Raw genomic sequence first — 14,160 nt, forward strand, 5'->3', positions numbered from 1 at the left:
CAGAATATTTGTTTTCGGTGACACTTATTTCGTTTAAAAGCATGTCAAGCTTTCTATAGATATATCTCTCATGTCTCTTCGTTGAGTATTCATGGAGTTACAGTTCATTTTAATGACGTGTTTGTAAATGAAGATCAGTGCAGACAAGGGCTGAAGACAGCACACCTTGTTTGTTATCTTTATTTTATAAGTGCACAAAGTTCTGTTGTTATTATGTCTGTATTCAAAAACCTCCAAAAAAAAAAAAAAAAAAAAATCAAGTCTTTCCCTCATCAAAGTCTAGCGTTACTTTTGAGGCTAGTTAGTTCACAGTAAGTGAATAGTCACAAATGTAATGCATGAGGGGCAAAGGTGCATAAAACGTGAGAAAAAAAATGATGGGGGAAATGTCTAATAATCAAGTCTGGAGAGTGAATTTCTAGGGTGTTATTACTTTCTTCTTTCACTCCCTCCCTTCTAATTCCAGACTAAAAGGGACCTTTGCAACAAAAGAAAAAAAGTGTTATCTGGCTACTAAGGTATGTTGGTAATTACTGTGGCATTACACACCACACAATATCCCTGCAAAGTCTAGTATTTTAATTTTTTTCCTTCAGGGTTCTCTTTATCACATCTTTTAGCTCTAATACAGTTCACCCCACTGCTGACCCCTGTAGCCATAATTAAGAGCATTTGATTATAAACTTGCCCTTATATAGAGAACCAAATCCTTTTATAATGCCATATTGCACATAGCCAGTAAAAAAAAAGAATGTTTTGTTTTATAATAAAGCTTCACATAACAATATTATGGGTCAGTCATTTATCATTCAGCAAAGAGTCCTGGTCAGCTGTGGGTCACTCAAACACATGCAGAATTTCCTGTAGGTTGCTTTATATGAAAGCAGTTTTTTGCCTTTTCACCAGTGGCACTGATTGAAGCCACTTTCACTGTGTACGATGAGCTTTGGACACTCTGACACAGAGCTCTTACACACAGGGTTATAAACTAACTTTGAATTAACTGAAAAAAACATTTTAGTGTCACATGACAATATAACAACAAAAATATATATGTATATGTAGCATTAGAATATAGTACACTATAACTGAATGTGATAAAAATCTTAGTTTTAACGTCTTAAAGATGTAATATTTTAATCCAAATTATGAGAATAAAGAATATGGTACTATGAAATTAAAGTCATAATACTATAAAAACAAGGCCCTGTGGAAAGTGACAAAGTGAAATGGTGGGTGGGTGTATTATATATATATATATATATATATATATATATATATGAATGATTTCAATTGTTCATGATTCTTACAATAATGAGACAGTTCCTAATAAAGCTTACAGCCAACTGGCGAGAAACTGTTTTATTCACTCGCCAAAGGCAATTCTGACTGGAATTCGGCGCTTCATGAGTGTTAATTGTGGACCCTGCCTGCACACGTTCATAAGGCAGGTCTGCAGTAATGAGGGCCTGAGTCTGGTCAGCGTGCCATCCTGTAAACAGCCTGAGACCAGCGTTAATTAACTCTCACCAACACAGGAGAGGAGAATAAGGCAGAGATGGAGAGCCAGACCTCTGACCTCTGCAGGTCTAACCAGGCCTCGTTGGACAGCCTCATACTGAGCTATCAGTACACTGGGTCCCCCAATCTACATAATTGCCCAAGCAGGGGGTAAAAACAGACCGGCATGTGAGTGGAGACCATAGGACACACACAAACAAAGTCATGATTCAAATAAAAATACACACACACACACTAATTACTTACTAAGATATGAAAAAGTCACCATCACACGTGGATTTGTGATTGTGGTTCTGAGGAAACCCTGCTTAGACTGTTAGTAAGTCTGACGTCGTGATTTTAAATTGGATCAGTTCCTCCACCTCATCACGTGACCCCTCTGAAGAATGTTTTAACTCGGGACGCAGGATAAAGACTAGACTGGCTAATAGTATCCTACCAGTACCCACTGAGTTTTGTATTTTGTGAAAATTAACTCAATGAAATATGCTAATATGCTGAATTAATGATACAACTTTTCTGAGAGTGTTAACTAGCTGAATTCACTAATCAACCAGGTGGTTGTTTGTTGACTATTTGTTGAACCATTGCGGTCCAACCTGGCAAAAGAGTTCAAGGTCTGGCTGGATAGTAAAGGCCACTTTCAAACATTGGACATTTATTATTTATTTAGTAAAAAAAAAAAAAAAAAACAGTATTCTATTTTTATTGTTACATTCACTTCTCAGCAGCAAAATACCAGTAAATGGTAAAGGAGATGCAATTTATTTTCACTATCTGTGCAATTTGACATTTTTTTTTACTTCTTTGACTTATTTGGTGCTGCTGGGGCAAAATGTTGAGCCATAGCAATCATCAATGACGCCAAGCCATCTGCAACGTTTTCTCACGTTTGAAAAAAACAATTTCTTACATGCTTATACTGGTAATCTCATGCTTTGTTCACACATGATCTCTAAATGACAATGTACAAGTTAATTTTCTGGAAGAGACTGTGTGAAAGCACCTACTGTCTGGTTGGCACCTGCTGGTAGATGTTGTAACTACATTATCTGGCTTCAAAGAGCCCTTCTGAAATAAGTATCGCAATTCCAGACTACGTATGCAACAACTACATTTTCTCTTTAGTTTTTAAACCAACTCTGACCCGAGCACATGACAGTGGAGGAGTGGTTTGAATCCAAACCAGTGGTCAACAAGCCTCTCTAAAGCTCTTCATGTCCACCCAGCATGTTCAGATAAGACCTTCTGTGTCCCTCTTGATCCCTGCTGGAAACAACAGCACTTAAACCCACAGCACCGTCAACCCTGACAAGTTGGATCACCGTAATCCATACATTTGGATAGCTAATCCACATTCAGTGCCTCAGAGGACATAGAGACCTTTCGGCTTGTCAAATCCTGAGACGAGGACTTTAAAATGGGTATGTAGTGTGGGTAATACATGGGGCACCCCCCTTTGTAGACAATGAGCCTGCCCAGCTGAGCTGACAAGGACATAGGGGGAGATGTTTGGGCTTACCAATGCGTAAGATCAATTAAGGGTGGTTGAGAGGAAGGTCTGAAAAGAGAAGCGATGACCCTGCCGTCGAAGAGAGCCATGCCGCCCCTTTTCACTAATCCAGTAAAAGAGCCAAATATTTCAAGACATATCAGTCCACAAACAACTGGAAATCAGTACAGGACCACACTAACCTGGACATCTGACAAAAAAAATGATCTAAAAACATCTGAGCCACTGGGGTATCTGCTGAAAACTGCTTGTGTGCTCAACAGAAAAATTAAATACATACAGGTCATACAGGTTTGGAATAAGATGAGGGTCAGTAAATAACGACAGAATTTAGATTCCTGAGTGAACTGTCATTTCAGTACTGCACTTCAAAGAAAAAGCACAGTAATTATAATTGCTTAATTTAAGGAAAATGGCTTCAGTTACAGTATAGATCATAGCCTTAGAGACTGGATTTTCATCATATTTCAGTTTGGACAAAATTGTAGTTATTGTGTTTTAACTTTGCACAGCAAATTTATCATAGAGTCAGCTACACAACACACTGCTGTATAGAACATCTAAACTTGTATACTGCATAAAGTTTGTTTACAGTACACCTGAATTACAATTCATGGCAGGCAATGAATCAGTTAACTGTTTCTGCAACGTTGTTCAGTCCCCTATACTCACTTAACTTAAATATTTGTAATTTTCCCTGACATCTACATTGCTTATTTAATTATTGCCAGCCATACAACATACTGACTCCTGAACAGTGAACGCTATGACTGTTCAGACATGTGCTGGGAATTTACTTTAACACTCCTGTCACAGACAGGAGTCAATAAGTTGCTGATAATTAGGTGCTTCTAAGGCTCAAGTGTGCCTGCCCCTGGTGGATGATGGAGCTGCAGCTTGATCTGACCTCCTGCTGCCTGCCATAGGATATGTTCTGTTTAAGATTACAAAAAAAATAAAAACTGCCGTATGAATACATGAACATGCACAGAAGAGTCACTCACAGACATTTCCTGTGTTGTCAAAGCTGCTGAGCACCTCATCCACTCTAATTGGTCCAAGATTGTCTCTGAAATGCGTTAATAAGAATGTTAGAGTTTTAAATATATAATGAAATAATTACAAAACATTAGTGTTAATAATTATAATACCATAATCAAAAGACTTAACGAAGCAGTTCAACAAAAACATTTTTTTTTTTTACATTTTCTAATAGTTTATTCACCCATTCTGAAATAAAAATATTTTCAGAGAAAAATGTGAAATGTGTGAAATATTTTCATACTTAGCATGATTTCTGACTTAGCATGATTTCATTTAAACTTGGAATATACGTCATATGATAACCTTTATGGTTCTTCTATGGTGCTTTTTTATTATATTATTATTATTATTATTTTCTGGAGTTTGACAACTCTGGTCTCTGTTCACTTTCATTGCATGAAAAAAAGAAGTGAGCATAGTTCAAAAAATATTTTGTGTTTGACAGGGGGGGGGGGGGGGGGATATGGGTTTAGAACAACACAAGGAAGTAAAAGATGGCAGAATTTGCTTTTCTGAGACCTATGACTTAAACCTATAAGTCCATATACCTATAACCTGTAACTGTACTCAACACTTTCTCCAGCATACCTGAGTAAGGCACTGTACTGAGGAAAGATTGCACTTCTGTACTCCACCCACTGCCCCTCCGATGTCTCCTCTGTCTCTGAGGGAGTGACCCTGCTCCTGGAGAACAGGTTAAAGGAGGAGAACCTCCGCACAGACACCTGCTGAACATCTGCACTGTCGAGCTGCTTCTGCTTCAGAACCTGCATTGTGAGAGACGCATAAAATACTACCACTGAGACAAATCCATATCTCTAAGGTGAAAAACGCATTGTATAACGCATTACATTTACGCTTATTGAACCAAATAACGTTACATGCAATCAGCTGTATATCGAAGGAGAGTCACCTGTCGCAGAAGAGCCCAGCGTGCACGGGCCACATCGGTTCCACAGTGAGGGTCGTGATTTTGGAGATTGTTCGCATGCATTTCTGTCGCAGCAAACGGGGGATCTTTACATTTATTCATGACAGAGCAACCTGCTCGATATGATCCTATTTCATGCGGAAAAAAGCTTATCACAGTATAACAACAAACGACAACGGAATGCAGAGTCTAAGCGAAGGCTTACTTGGCATATGTTCTCTGAATGTGGTTAAAGTCGACGTTTACTAACGTTTTTACCAATTAGCCGGTAATGCGCTGGTCTCTGTTGCTTAGTAATACAATCCCATGCTACTTCCGTACACCGCCTCCTCCTCTTGTTGCAGGAAGAAAGGAAATCCAGTTTACTACCACAGTCATCGAACACTCCGCTCTACCGGCTATCATCTATGATTGATGATTCGATTACTCTTGCCTGGACCAGATGTCATATTTTAGCGCCATTCGTGATGGGGAGTCCGACTCATTTCCGCGAATCGGTTCTTTTGAACAAGTTTTAAACAACAGATTCAAAAAGCTTTTTTCGTTGTATATTAGTTTTGAAATACTGTACAGCCACATTAATGGTGCGCATATTCTGGAATAGCGGTGTTTATTTTAAATTCATTTGTTCCAGCTGAGATTGTTGCAGCCATTCAGCTCATAAATAAGCAATTTAGAAACTAAATATTAATTGCACTTCACATTAAACAATAAACAAATACTTTTATCAGCTAATTCAGTTCCCTAATCTGTTCTTGGTTCGTTTTCATTAATGTCCAAAGAAGTCGGTTCATGTCAGAGTTGTTGATTCCATAGACATAATAAATAAATTAAATACACAATAAATAATGCATTTATTACGTCTATGGTTGATTCTACAACCGCTCGGACTGATTCAGTCTGATTGCTAAATGAATCATTGAGACCGGTTTTGTGAACCGATTCAACCGATTAATTTAAAAGATTCGAATCAAAAGAACAGACAACGCTAGTGTAAATGCAGCACTGGTTCTACACACATAGCAGCACATGGGCAGAAGGGAAGTTAGTGTTTTGAATGTGATACGCAGAATCTCAATGCACTGTATATGACTGTTAAGGCAGCAGTAAGACGCCGACTATTTATAATCAAACACTAATTAGATAGTGACATATTGCTGCATTAAATGAATCTGATAAGTTCGTCTTGTCTGCTGCTTTTGCGGTCATTTTCACGCAATATACATCGGAGGAATATACACCCATTAATCTCGCGGTTGTACACTGAGGTAGGATCGCCTTAACTCACTGTTATGTTTTCGTCTCATGTACTGTTGCCCTTTGTATTTTACATAAGCTGCAATGAAAGATATGTTACTTACAATAGTACGAATACAGACATGGAAAGGACAAAACTAGCAGCAGACTGTAAATCCGAAGGCAGAATAAATCATGTCTGCATCATTACGAAGTCAGATGACATGGGAGATGTTAAAGCATGTATTCAAAGATATATTAAAATGTAGAAACAGCCAACATACCCTCAATATTAATGTAAAGTTAATGCATAACATTTTTTAATCAAGATCAAGAAATTAAGGTTAGAAATATATGATTATTTTTAATTATTACTAATATATATATATATATATATATATATATATATATATATATATATATATATATATATATATTGACACACACACGTACAATGGCATACATAATAATAAAAACAGACTTTGATGATTTAGGGATCTTCTCAGACTACAGTGGAGCTGTCTAAAGACCAGCTACAGAAACTCAGAGATCAAGAGCAGCGTTTTAAAAGAAGATTGCATTCGGTTCACAGGAGGTTTGCAGTTGTACCAGAAAATTCAGAGGTAAGTAAATGAAGTGATGCAGTGTGTGTGAATTATATAATCTCATAAATTAATAATCTGAATGTTTATTCCCTCAACATCTTCTCAAGTTCCAGGGACGGCATCATGTATACTTTGAAGATGGCAAAGGGATTTACAGATCGACCCTGGGACACGGTGAAAGATACTTAAAAGAAACCAAAGTAAACACAGTTTTTAACATTCCAACTAGAAACAAGGCAATGTTTGCTTACAGATGATCAGGAGATGTTGGAGGTGTTCAATGCAGATTGGGGAGGAGATGGATATGGAACCATCCAGAGGGTCAGACTCTCTCCCTCAGAGACCATGCTGGCCGTCACTGTAAAGAAAGACCACCACGAGGAGACCAGATGTGTGTTGGTTCATTTAGGTGGCCTCATCCTTCGTCAAAAGGCCCCGTTGGTTTTAGACAATGTCCTCAGCTTCGGTAAGATCTACTATAATTGAAACTTTCTTGACAAAGTAGCATTCTTTTCCTCCTGTGTTGTCCTCTCTCTGTGCAGAATGGGCCACAGATGATGTCCTCTACTACAGCACACAGGAGACTCTTCGCTGCCTATGTGTTTTCCGTCTTCATCTCAGTAATTCTGAGGTCAAAACCACCCTCGTTTATGAAGAAAAGGATCCAGAGTAAGTGTCTAATTGTCGGTGAAGAGTGCTTTTGGTTAGCATTGATGTGGTCTTCTGCCCGTTCCTCAGGTTCTTTGTGGAGGTCAGTCGTTCCAGAGACCAGAGGCTGGTGACCATTAACTGCTGCAGTAAGATCAGCTCTGAGGTGTGGTTTGTTGACAGCAAGACTCCACTCTTGTTCCCCACCCTCATCCAGTCCCGTCAACCTGGACTGCTTTACCACGTGGAGCACTCGGACAACTGCCTGTTCATCCTTGCTAACACTGGAGAAAACCAAGAGTATCAGGTAAGAGGATCAGTATTGTATGAGACTTAAGCAGTATTGTTCAGAACGAAATTATAACTGTGTTTATATCATTTTTTCTCTAATCTCAAGCTGCTTAGGGCACCTTTAGCCTCGCCATCAATGCCACACTGGGTGCCGTTGTTCAGTGCTGTTCCTGGAACAGTCATTAAAGATATGGAGCTGCTTCAGGATCACTGTGTGTTCACAGTGAAAGATTCACAGTGTCGAGTTCAGATCCAGACTCTTACCACAAAAGAGCCCCGTCAGTTTAACACTCACCAGGTGTGAAGAAGAATCACAAATTCACATACAAAACAGCCTCGAGTGTGTTTTAAAGATGCTGAGTTAAAGAGACATGTTTTATTTAGATTGTAGATGTGTTTTACTCGATAGTACTTGATTTTTTATTGATGCATTTGTTCGTATTAGGTCCTAGAGACCGTAATGATGTATATATGCATTACCATTAAACATTTCTGAAAGATCATGTGACACTGAAGACGGGATGCTTAATAAAGCTGAAAATTCAGCTTTGACATTAATATAAATGACAATAGACGAGTTACTTTGTAATATTTCACAATATTACTTTTTTTAATGTATTTTTTTATCACCTAAATGCAGCCTTGGTGAGCATAAGACACTAATTTAAAAAATAAATAAAAAAAACTTACTGATCCTAAATTTTTTAAATGTTAGTTAAATTATTAATTTGAAATACAGCATAGATTTTGAAAGACCTAGAATATCGTCATTGAACCTTGAAATCTTTACTATGAAGTAAGCATGCACTTTTAGTCAGTTGTATAATATAGTTTATCTTTGCGTTCTTTTTCTTAGAAGGTATTTTATTCATGTTATCAAGTTAAAATTTTGCTTTTATTCATTTTTCGCCATGAATATCAACCTGAAACTTCACATTCAGTAAATCTCTTTGATATAATAAAAGGCTGTAGACTCCATTAATGTTTCTGTTTTGATCATAGCTTCCTCACTGGGCCTGTGATTTATCACCTCAGCGTGTTGGAACTGTGGACAGAGGTACATTTGGTTTCCTCCTGTCCTCTCCAGTGCACCCACCTGTACGCTACCTCTTTTCGTCCAGAGAACAAAAGCTCTCTGTAACGGAGGACAACACCAAGCACATCTCCCTCACTGAGTTTAACACGACACGTCTGCAGGCAACCAGTCAGGTATGAGTCATTTATATGCGAGAAGTCTTAAAGCTAGTGGTACAAAATGCAACCCAATGCCTGTGTTTTCAGGATGGTACAATGGTGCCTTTGACTCTCCTCCACATGCCAGCATTATCTGAGCTGCACAAGGCTCCACTGCTCCTGCATGTCTATGGAGCTTATGGTGTTGATCTCAGTATGGCCTTCAGTCCTGAGAAGAGAATGCTGCTGGAGGACGGCTGGGCTCTGGCCTACTGCCATGTCAGGTACTGAACTACAACTCGAATCATCTTTTTTCATAGGTACATTACCATTGAAAATGTTTTCATATTTAAAATAAGTCTCTTATGCAAAACTGAATTTATTTGATCAAAATTTCAGCAAACACACATATATTCTGAAGTATTACAGTTTAAATATTACAATTTTGTGGACAGTTGTGAATGATGAAATACTTGGGATTTGTAGTCCTGGAGTATTAATACCAACAGAAGCATGGAAATGCATCTTTACAGTGTGTTTCGTGTTGGTTAGGGGCGGTGGTGAGCGTGGTCTAGCGTGGCATCAAGCAGGTTCTGTGCTACAGAAGCGGAGGGGAGTGGAGGATCTTGCTGCCTGCATTCAGACTCTTCATCACTTGGGAGTGTCCAGTCCTGCTCTTACTGCCCTCACTGCTCGCAGTGCTGGAGCTGTCCTAGCGGGGGCGTTGTGCAACCATAACCCACAGCTTCTCAAAGCTGTAATTCTACAGGTGGATCTTTAATTAATACACCATTTCTTACACATTCCCTGAGCCTTGTTTTCATAGTTATATGAAGTTGTAATTCTCGGCAGGCACCTTTTCTGGATGTTCTTGGCACAATGCAAGATCCTTCCTTGCCACTTACTATAGAGGAGAGAGGGGAGTGGGGAGACCCCCTTATGAGGGAACACAGGGATAACATTGCCTCTTACTGTCCCTGTCACAACATTATACCTCAGGTAAATCACTCAGATGACACTACTGCTACCTTTAAAACGTTTGTCAGTATGAATCAGTATGATTTTTTTTCCTAATAGAAATTAATACTTGAAAGGATGTGTTAAATTGGTCAAAAGTGACAGTAAATGCATTTATAATGTTACAAAAAAATTCTATTTCAAATAAACGCAGTTAATATTCTATTCAACATACTGAAAAAATAATTGCATCACTGTTTCAATATTAAGCAGCAAAACTGTTTTCAACATTGATTTGATAATAATAATAAATGTCTCCAGAGCAGCAAATCAGCAAATTATAATGAGCATATTACATTATGATTTCTGAAGGATCATGTGATCCTGAAAACCGGAGTAATGATGCGGAAAATTCACAGGAATAAATTACTTTTTAAAATATATTCCAATAGAAAACTATAATAATATTTTATAAATATACAGTTCATACTGTATTTTTGATCAAATAAATGCAGTCTTGCTAAGCACAAGAGTAAAAACCAGTAAAAACCGTACTAACACAAACTTTTGATTGGTTGTCTGCAGTGTGAGTCTTATCATTCAGAATCAGAAGTCAACCGTTTCTTTTCTTTAACAGCTTTACCCATCCACGTTGATCACTGCATACTCAGAGGACCGTAGAGTTCCTTTATCTGGAGTCATGAAGTATGTGCAAAGACTAAAGAAGGCCATCCAAGTGTGTACCACTCGGGACGGTGTTAACAGTGAGTTAAAAAAAATGCTCTATTCAGCCTTTTTAAACATTTTTGCACTTCTCATATTGAATATGACACATGAAATAAAGCCATTTAGCCCACAGGTAAGAGGTGTGCACAAAGTGGACTATTACAAATCATCACTGTAATGCACAGCCTTGACTGGAGCATTGCTACAGCAGTGTGACAAAAAAAACAATAATAATCAATAAGTAAATATATTTATGGTGATTGTTCAATCAACTAGACAATAAAGATGGATGATGATATTAATTGAACACTGGTGTATTTGATCATATATCTGGAATCTCATTAACCTACAAAGTGAATGATAGTATCAAAACATTACAGCTGCAGTATTAAAAACTACTTCTAAACCAAGTGAAGTATAATGGAAATGAACTTGGAGGTCACTGGCTGTAGTCCCAGCTCTCAAATAAACCCCTGGGCTTAAGAGAAGCACTTACACTCTCTCCTCAGGAGAGAAGAGCACTGATCTGGAAACAGGTGATGTGGAGCGATTCCTCTCCATATCAACCTGAGGTCAGCTTGTGTGAGACGCTGTCAGCACATCTTAGTCCAGACCCCCTCCGTTAGACTTCCTCTCCATCTGTGTGCCATTAATTATCTTTATTAAACACACAGACACCTTCTCTAACACCCCACACACAAAGAAAAAAACTAAAGTTCCTCTAATCTGTCCCATTCCTCTCTCTGATCACATATGCTGCCAGCTCAGATGATTAGATTGTTCTATCAGTCTATCAGGCTAGGAGATAAGGAATAATACACTAGACTGTGCCAAGGTCAGGAGGAGGCTTGTCAAACATGCGTCCGTGAGGAGGAGCGGGATGGAGAGAGACACCGGCGGCCGCACTGCAGATAAGAGGCAGATCACAGAGTTTTAAGGATTAGGCATATGATTTTTACAGTCAGCTTCACTTCATAGAGATCCCATCGCCGTGGGGAAACAAGGCAGCCAGGCAAAGGAGTGGGCCAAGCGCACCTGCATGGCAGCCTCTCATCATCCACTCTGTTTCAAGTGCTGGATGTGATGCCCAGGTGTTGTGATGGAGAGCCAGTGTACCGGATTACGCTTGGATATTGTCAGTCTAGTCTTACAGATTCAGTGTGTTTGGTCCCATAACAAACATAAAATAGTGTACTGCAATTTCTTTATTTATCTACCATTAATATATATATATTTTTTTTTGCATCTTACATTTAAAGGAGATTTACTAACTTTTTCCTTATTAAAAAGTTTTACACCAGTGTTTTTGTTAACTAAAACTACAAAAATAATTGTTAAAAAATAAAATAAGATATTAAATATTAGATGAAAATAATTCCTGTTTCATGAGGAACTAACTGAAATACTACTGAGGTACTAAAATTATTTAAATTGATATAAAATAAAAAAACAAATAAAATGAATGAAAAGGAGTACAAAAAATAACTAAATAAAATTGAATGAAAACTAAAAAGATAAAATAATTAAAATAAAATAAAAAGTTAAAATAATTATATTAGTATAAATATAAATAATACCAAAAGAATACTCTTTTACACACAAGGAAATTAATACTAAAAAAAAAAAAAATAAATTAACATGCATTCAAAGACTCCAGTTAAATGTAAATAATATTAACTACATGTAAAACGTTGTTATGTATGGTTCACCTGAAATTTCATCATTTTCTCACCCTCATTTTGTTAAGAAAAAAATAATAAAAAAAAAGTTATATATATATATATATATATATATATATATATATATATATATATATTTTTTTTTTTTTTTTTTTTGAAGATTGTTGGTAACCATTACTTTTCCCTCTTACCATAGAAGTCATTGGCTACAAGCAACGGATTTGTTACTATTCTTCAAAATCTCTTTCAAAATTTTCTCATAAATGAAAAACATTGTGGCTGCATTTCTACAAAAGCCTCTGTAACTGATGTCAGTTTAAAATACATGTTCACCTGTGCCTTTTTATTTGACATGTTGAACGAGTAGCACGTGTCCCAGTTGTCATTCTGGACCTGCAGCCAGGAGGCGATCACTTTGGCCCAGAGGATTTTAATTTGTCCTTGAATGAGGTACATACAAACTCAATTTGAATCATCCTGCACCTTATTAAAATGAATTGTTACATTACCTGCTTCCAATGTTAACACACTCGAGCATAATACTTCACCATGCTGGCTGTTATAAAGCTTTGGATCAATCATTAAGGTTTTCATTACATAAACTTTGTGATCATGTAAAACTTAATTTTAGCATTATAGATATACATTTTTCTCTGTTTGATGTCACACTTCCATGTATACTGTACTGTTGCTAGAATACTATTAGTGAGACTAACAACTTGTGTTTACAGCTTTGACATGGTTTATTTTTTATTTTTTTTTCACAGAGTGCCCGACAGTTAGCCTTTCTTTACACAGAACTTGGACTAGACCACCAAAAAACTCGACGGAGACAAAAAGAGAGGTCAAATAACCTGACTGGAAAGTCTCACAGACCACGAAACTAAATTATGTGTGTGTACTGTATGTGTGAGTGAAAAACCAGACAAAAAGTTGTACTTATTTTTCTTAATAAACCAAACATTTATTTTGTTGCATAGAAGTTAGTTTTTTAATTAAAAGAACAGCTTGCATTTGACAGATAGATGTCCATATACTGTTTGTCAACTTGTCAGTTCACACGGAACACAAACAGTATAGACAGTAAGACACTTAATGTTCAATGTACAGTTCAGTTGACCAATGAGATTTCAAAGTGGGCAGGACTTTGGCACTGTTTAAATATTTGAAGTGATCTGATTCTTAATGTACTGACAGACATCTATCTGGTCACTCACCAACCAGTTTGGCCATTTTCCCTCTGGCATTTTTGAAATCCATAAATGAAACAAGCGTTTGGCTTGATTTCCGGACAGATCATCAGGAAGTTACAGCTCTCTTTCAGCGACATCGCTTGTGCCATAGTACCTCATGGTTTTTTCTATTTCTTCATAATCATAACACTCTGCGACGTCCTAATACTAAGCACAACAGTTTTCAATGGAAGTCAATGGGGTAAGGCAGGGGATTGTACACATTTAAAAAAAGGATTAAAATCTGTGCGGAATATAAATCCAAGAATTCCTTCTACCTAGACCAGCAGTCCCTCCACTATACAAACAATTAAAGGACCACTGAAAGGGCAACTTTTACTGCTCAAACTAGATATTTGTGTATGAAATAATGCTTTTACAGAAATACAAGCACTGCTTTTAAATCTAAAAAGTCTTGCCCCAAAGACTTACGTTGCAAGTACATAAAACGCCATTTTTGTATGTACTTCCAAACTGAGGGATGAATAAAAGTGATTTCCTATTGTAATACGCATGTCACAGATGATCAGTTTTAACTTGCGTTGAACCTGTGAACATTAAGTTAATTCTCACAAGTCCATGAGGAGCAGAAAGACAAATCACT

General features: G+C 37.3%; 2 protein-coding genes across 8 annotated transcripts in view; one reads left to right on the forward strand and one right to left on the reverse strand.

Annotated features, from left to right (window-relative positions):
- The window catches only part of camkmt (calmodulin-lysine N-methyltransferase), a 93,998-nt gene extending 88,612 nt beyond the window's left edge, over positions 1-5,386 (reverse strand). The window contains exons 1-4 of one of the 5 annotated variants that reach the window (XM_052613293.1): positions 5,215-5,386; positions 4,992-5,074; positions 4,667-4,845; positions 4,039-4,103 (exon numbers count right to left, since the gene is read on the reverse strand). In XM_052613293.1, coding sequence (XP_052469253.1) covers positions 4,039-4,103; positions 4,667-4,845; positions 4,992-5,074; positions 5,215-5,221 — 334 coding nt within the window. In that variant the 5' untranslated portion in view covers positions 5,222-5,386. Of the gene's footprint in view, positions 1-4,038; positions 4,104-4,666; positions 4,846-4,991; positions 5,138-5,214 lie in introns of all 5 variants that reach the window. The other 4 variants (XM_052613291.1, XM_052613294.1, XM_052613292.1 and 1 more) reach the window with 4 other exon arrangements.
- Positions 5,387-5,998: 612 nt separating this feature from the next.
- Positions 5,999-13,306, forward strand: prepl (prolyl endopeptidase like). 3 transcript variants are annotated; one of them, XM_052613287.1, is made up of 14 exons: positions 5,999-6,277; positions 6,740-6,868; positions 6,958-7,024; positions 7,104-7,316; positions 7,393-7,519; positions 7,589-7,805; positions 7,896-8,087; positions 8,792-8,998; positions 9,071-9,246; positions 9,515-9,731; positions 9,815-9,961; positions 10,557-10,683; positions 12,692-12,774; positions 13,092-13,306. In XM_052613287.1, the coding sequence occupies exons 1-14, from the start codon at positions 6,176-6,178 to the stop codon at positions 13,209-13,211; spliced, it is 2,124 nt and encodes a 707-aa protein (XP_052469247.1). In that variant the 5' UTR covers positions 5,999-6,175; the 3' UTR covers positions 13,212-13,306. The 3 variants fall into 3 exon arrangements, with proteins under 3 accessions (XP_052469247.1, XP_052469248.1, XP_052469249.1); XM_052613288.1 differs by lacking the exons at positions 12,692-12,774; positions 13,092-13,306 and adding an exon at positions 10,772-10,892; XM_052613289.1 differs by lacking the exons at positions 5,999-6,277; positions 6,958-7,024 and having other exon boundaries at positions 6,741-6,868.
- The last annotated feature ends 854 nt before the right edge of the window (positions 13,307-14,160 follow it).

Source organism: Carassius gibelio, chromosome A13 (genome assembly GCF_023724105.1).
Source record: "Carassius gibelio isolate Cgi1373 ecotype wild population from Czech Republic chromosome A13, carGib1.2-hapl.c, whole genome shotgun sequence".
NCBI classification, from domain to species: Eukaryota; Metazoa; Chordata; class Actinopteri; order Cypriniformes; family Cyprinidae; genus Carassius; species Carassius gibelio.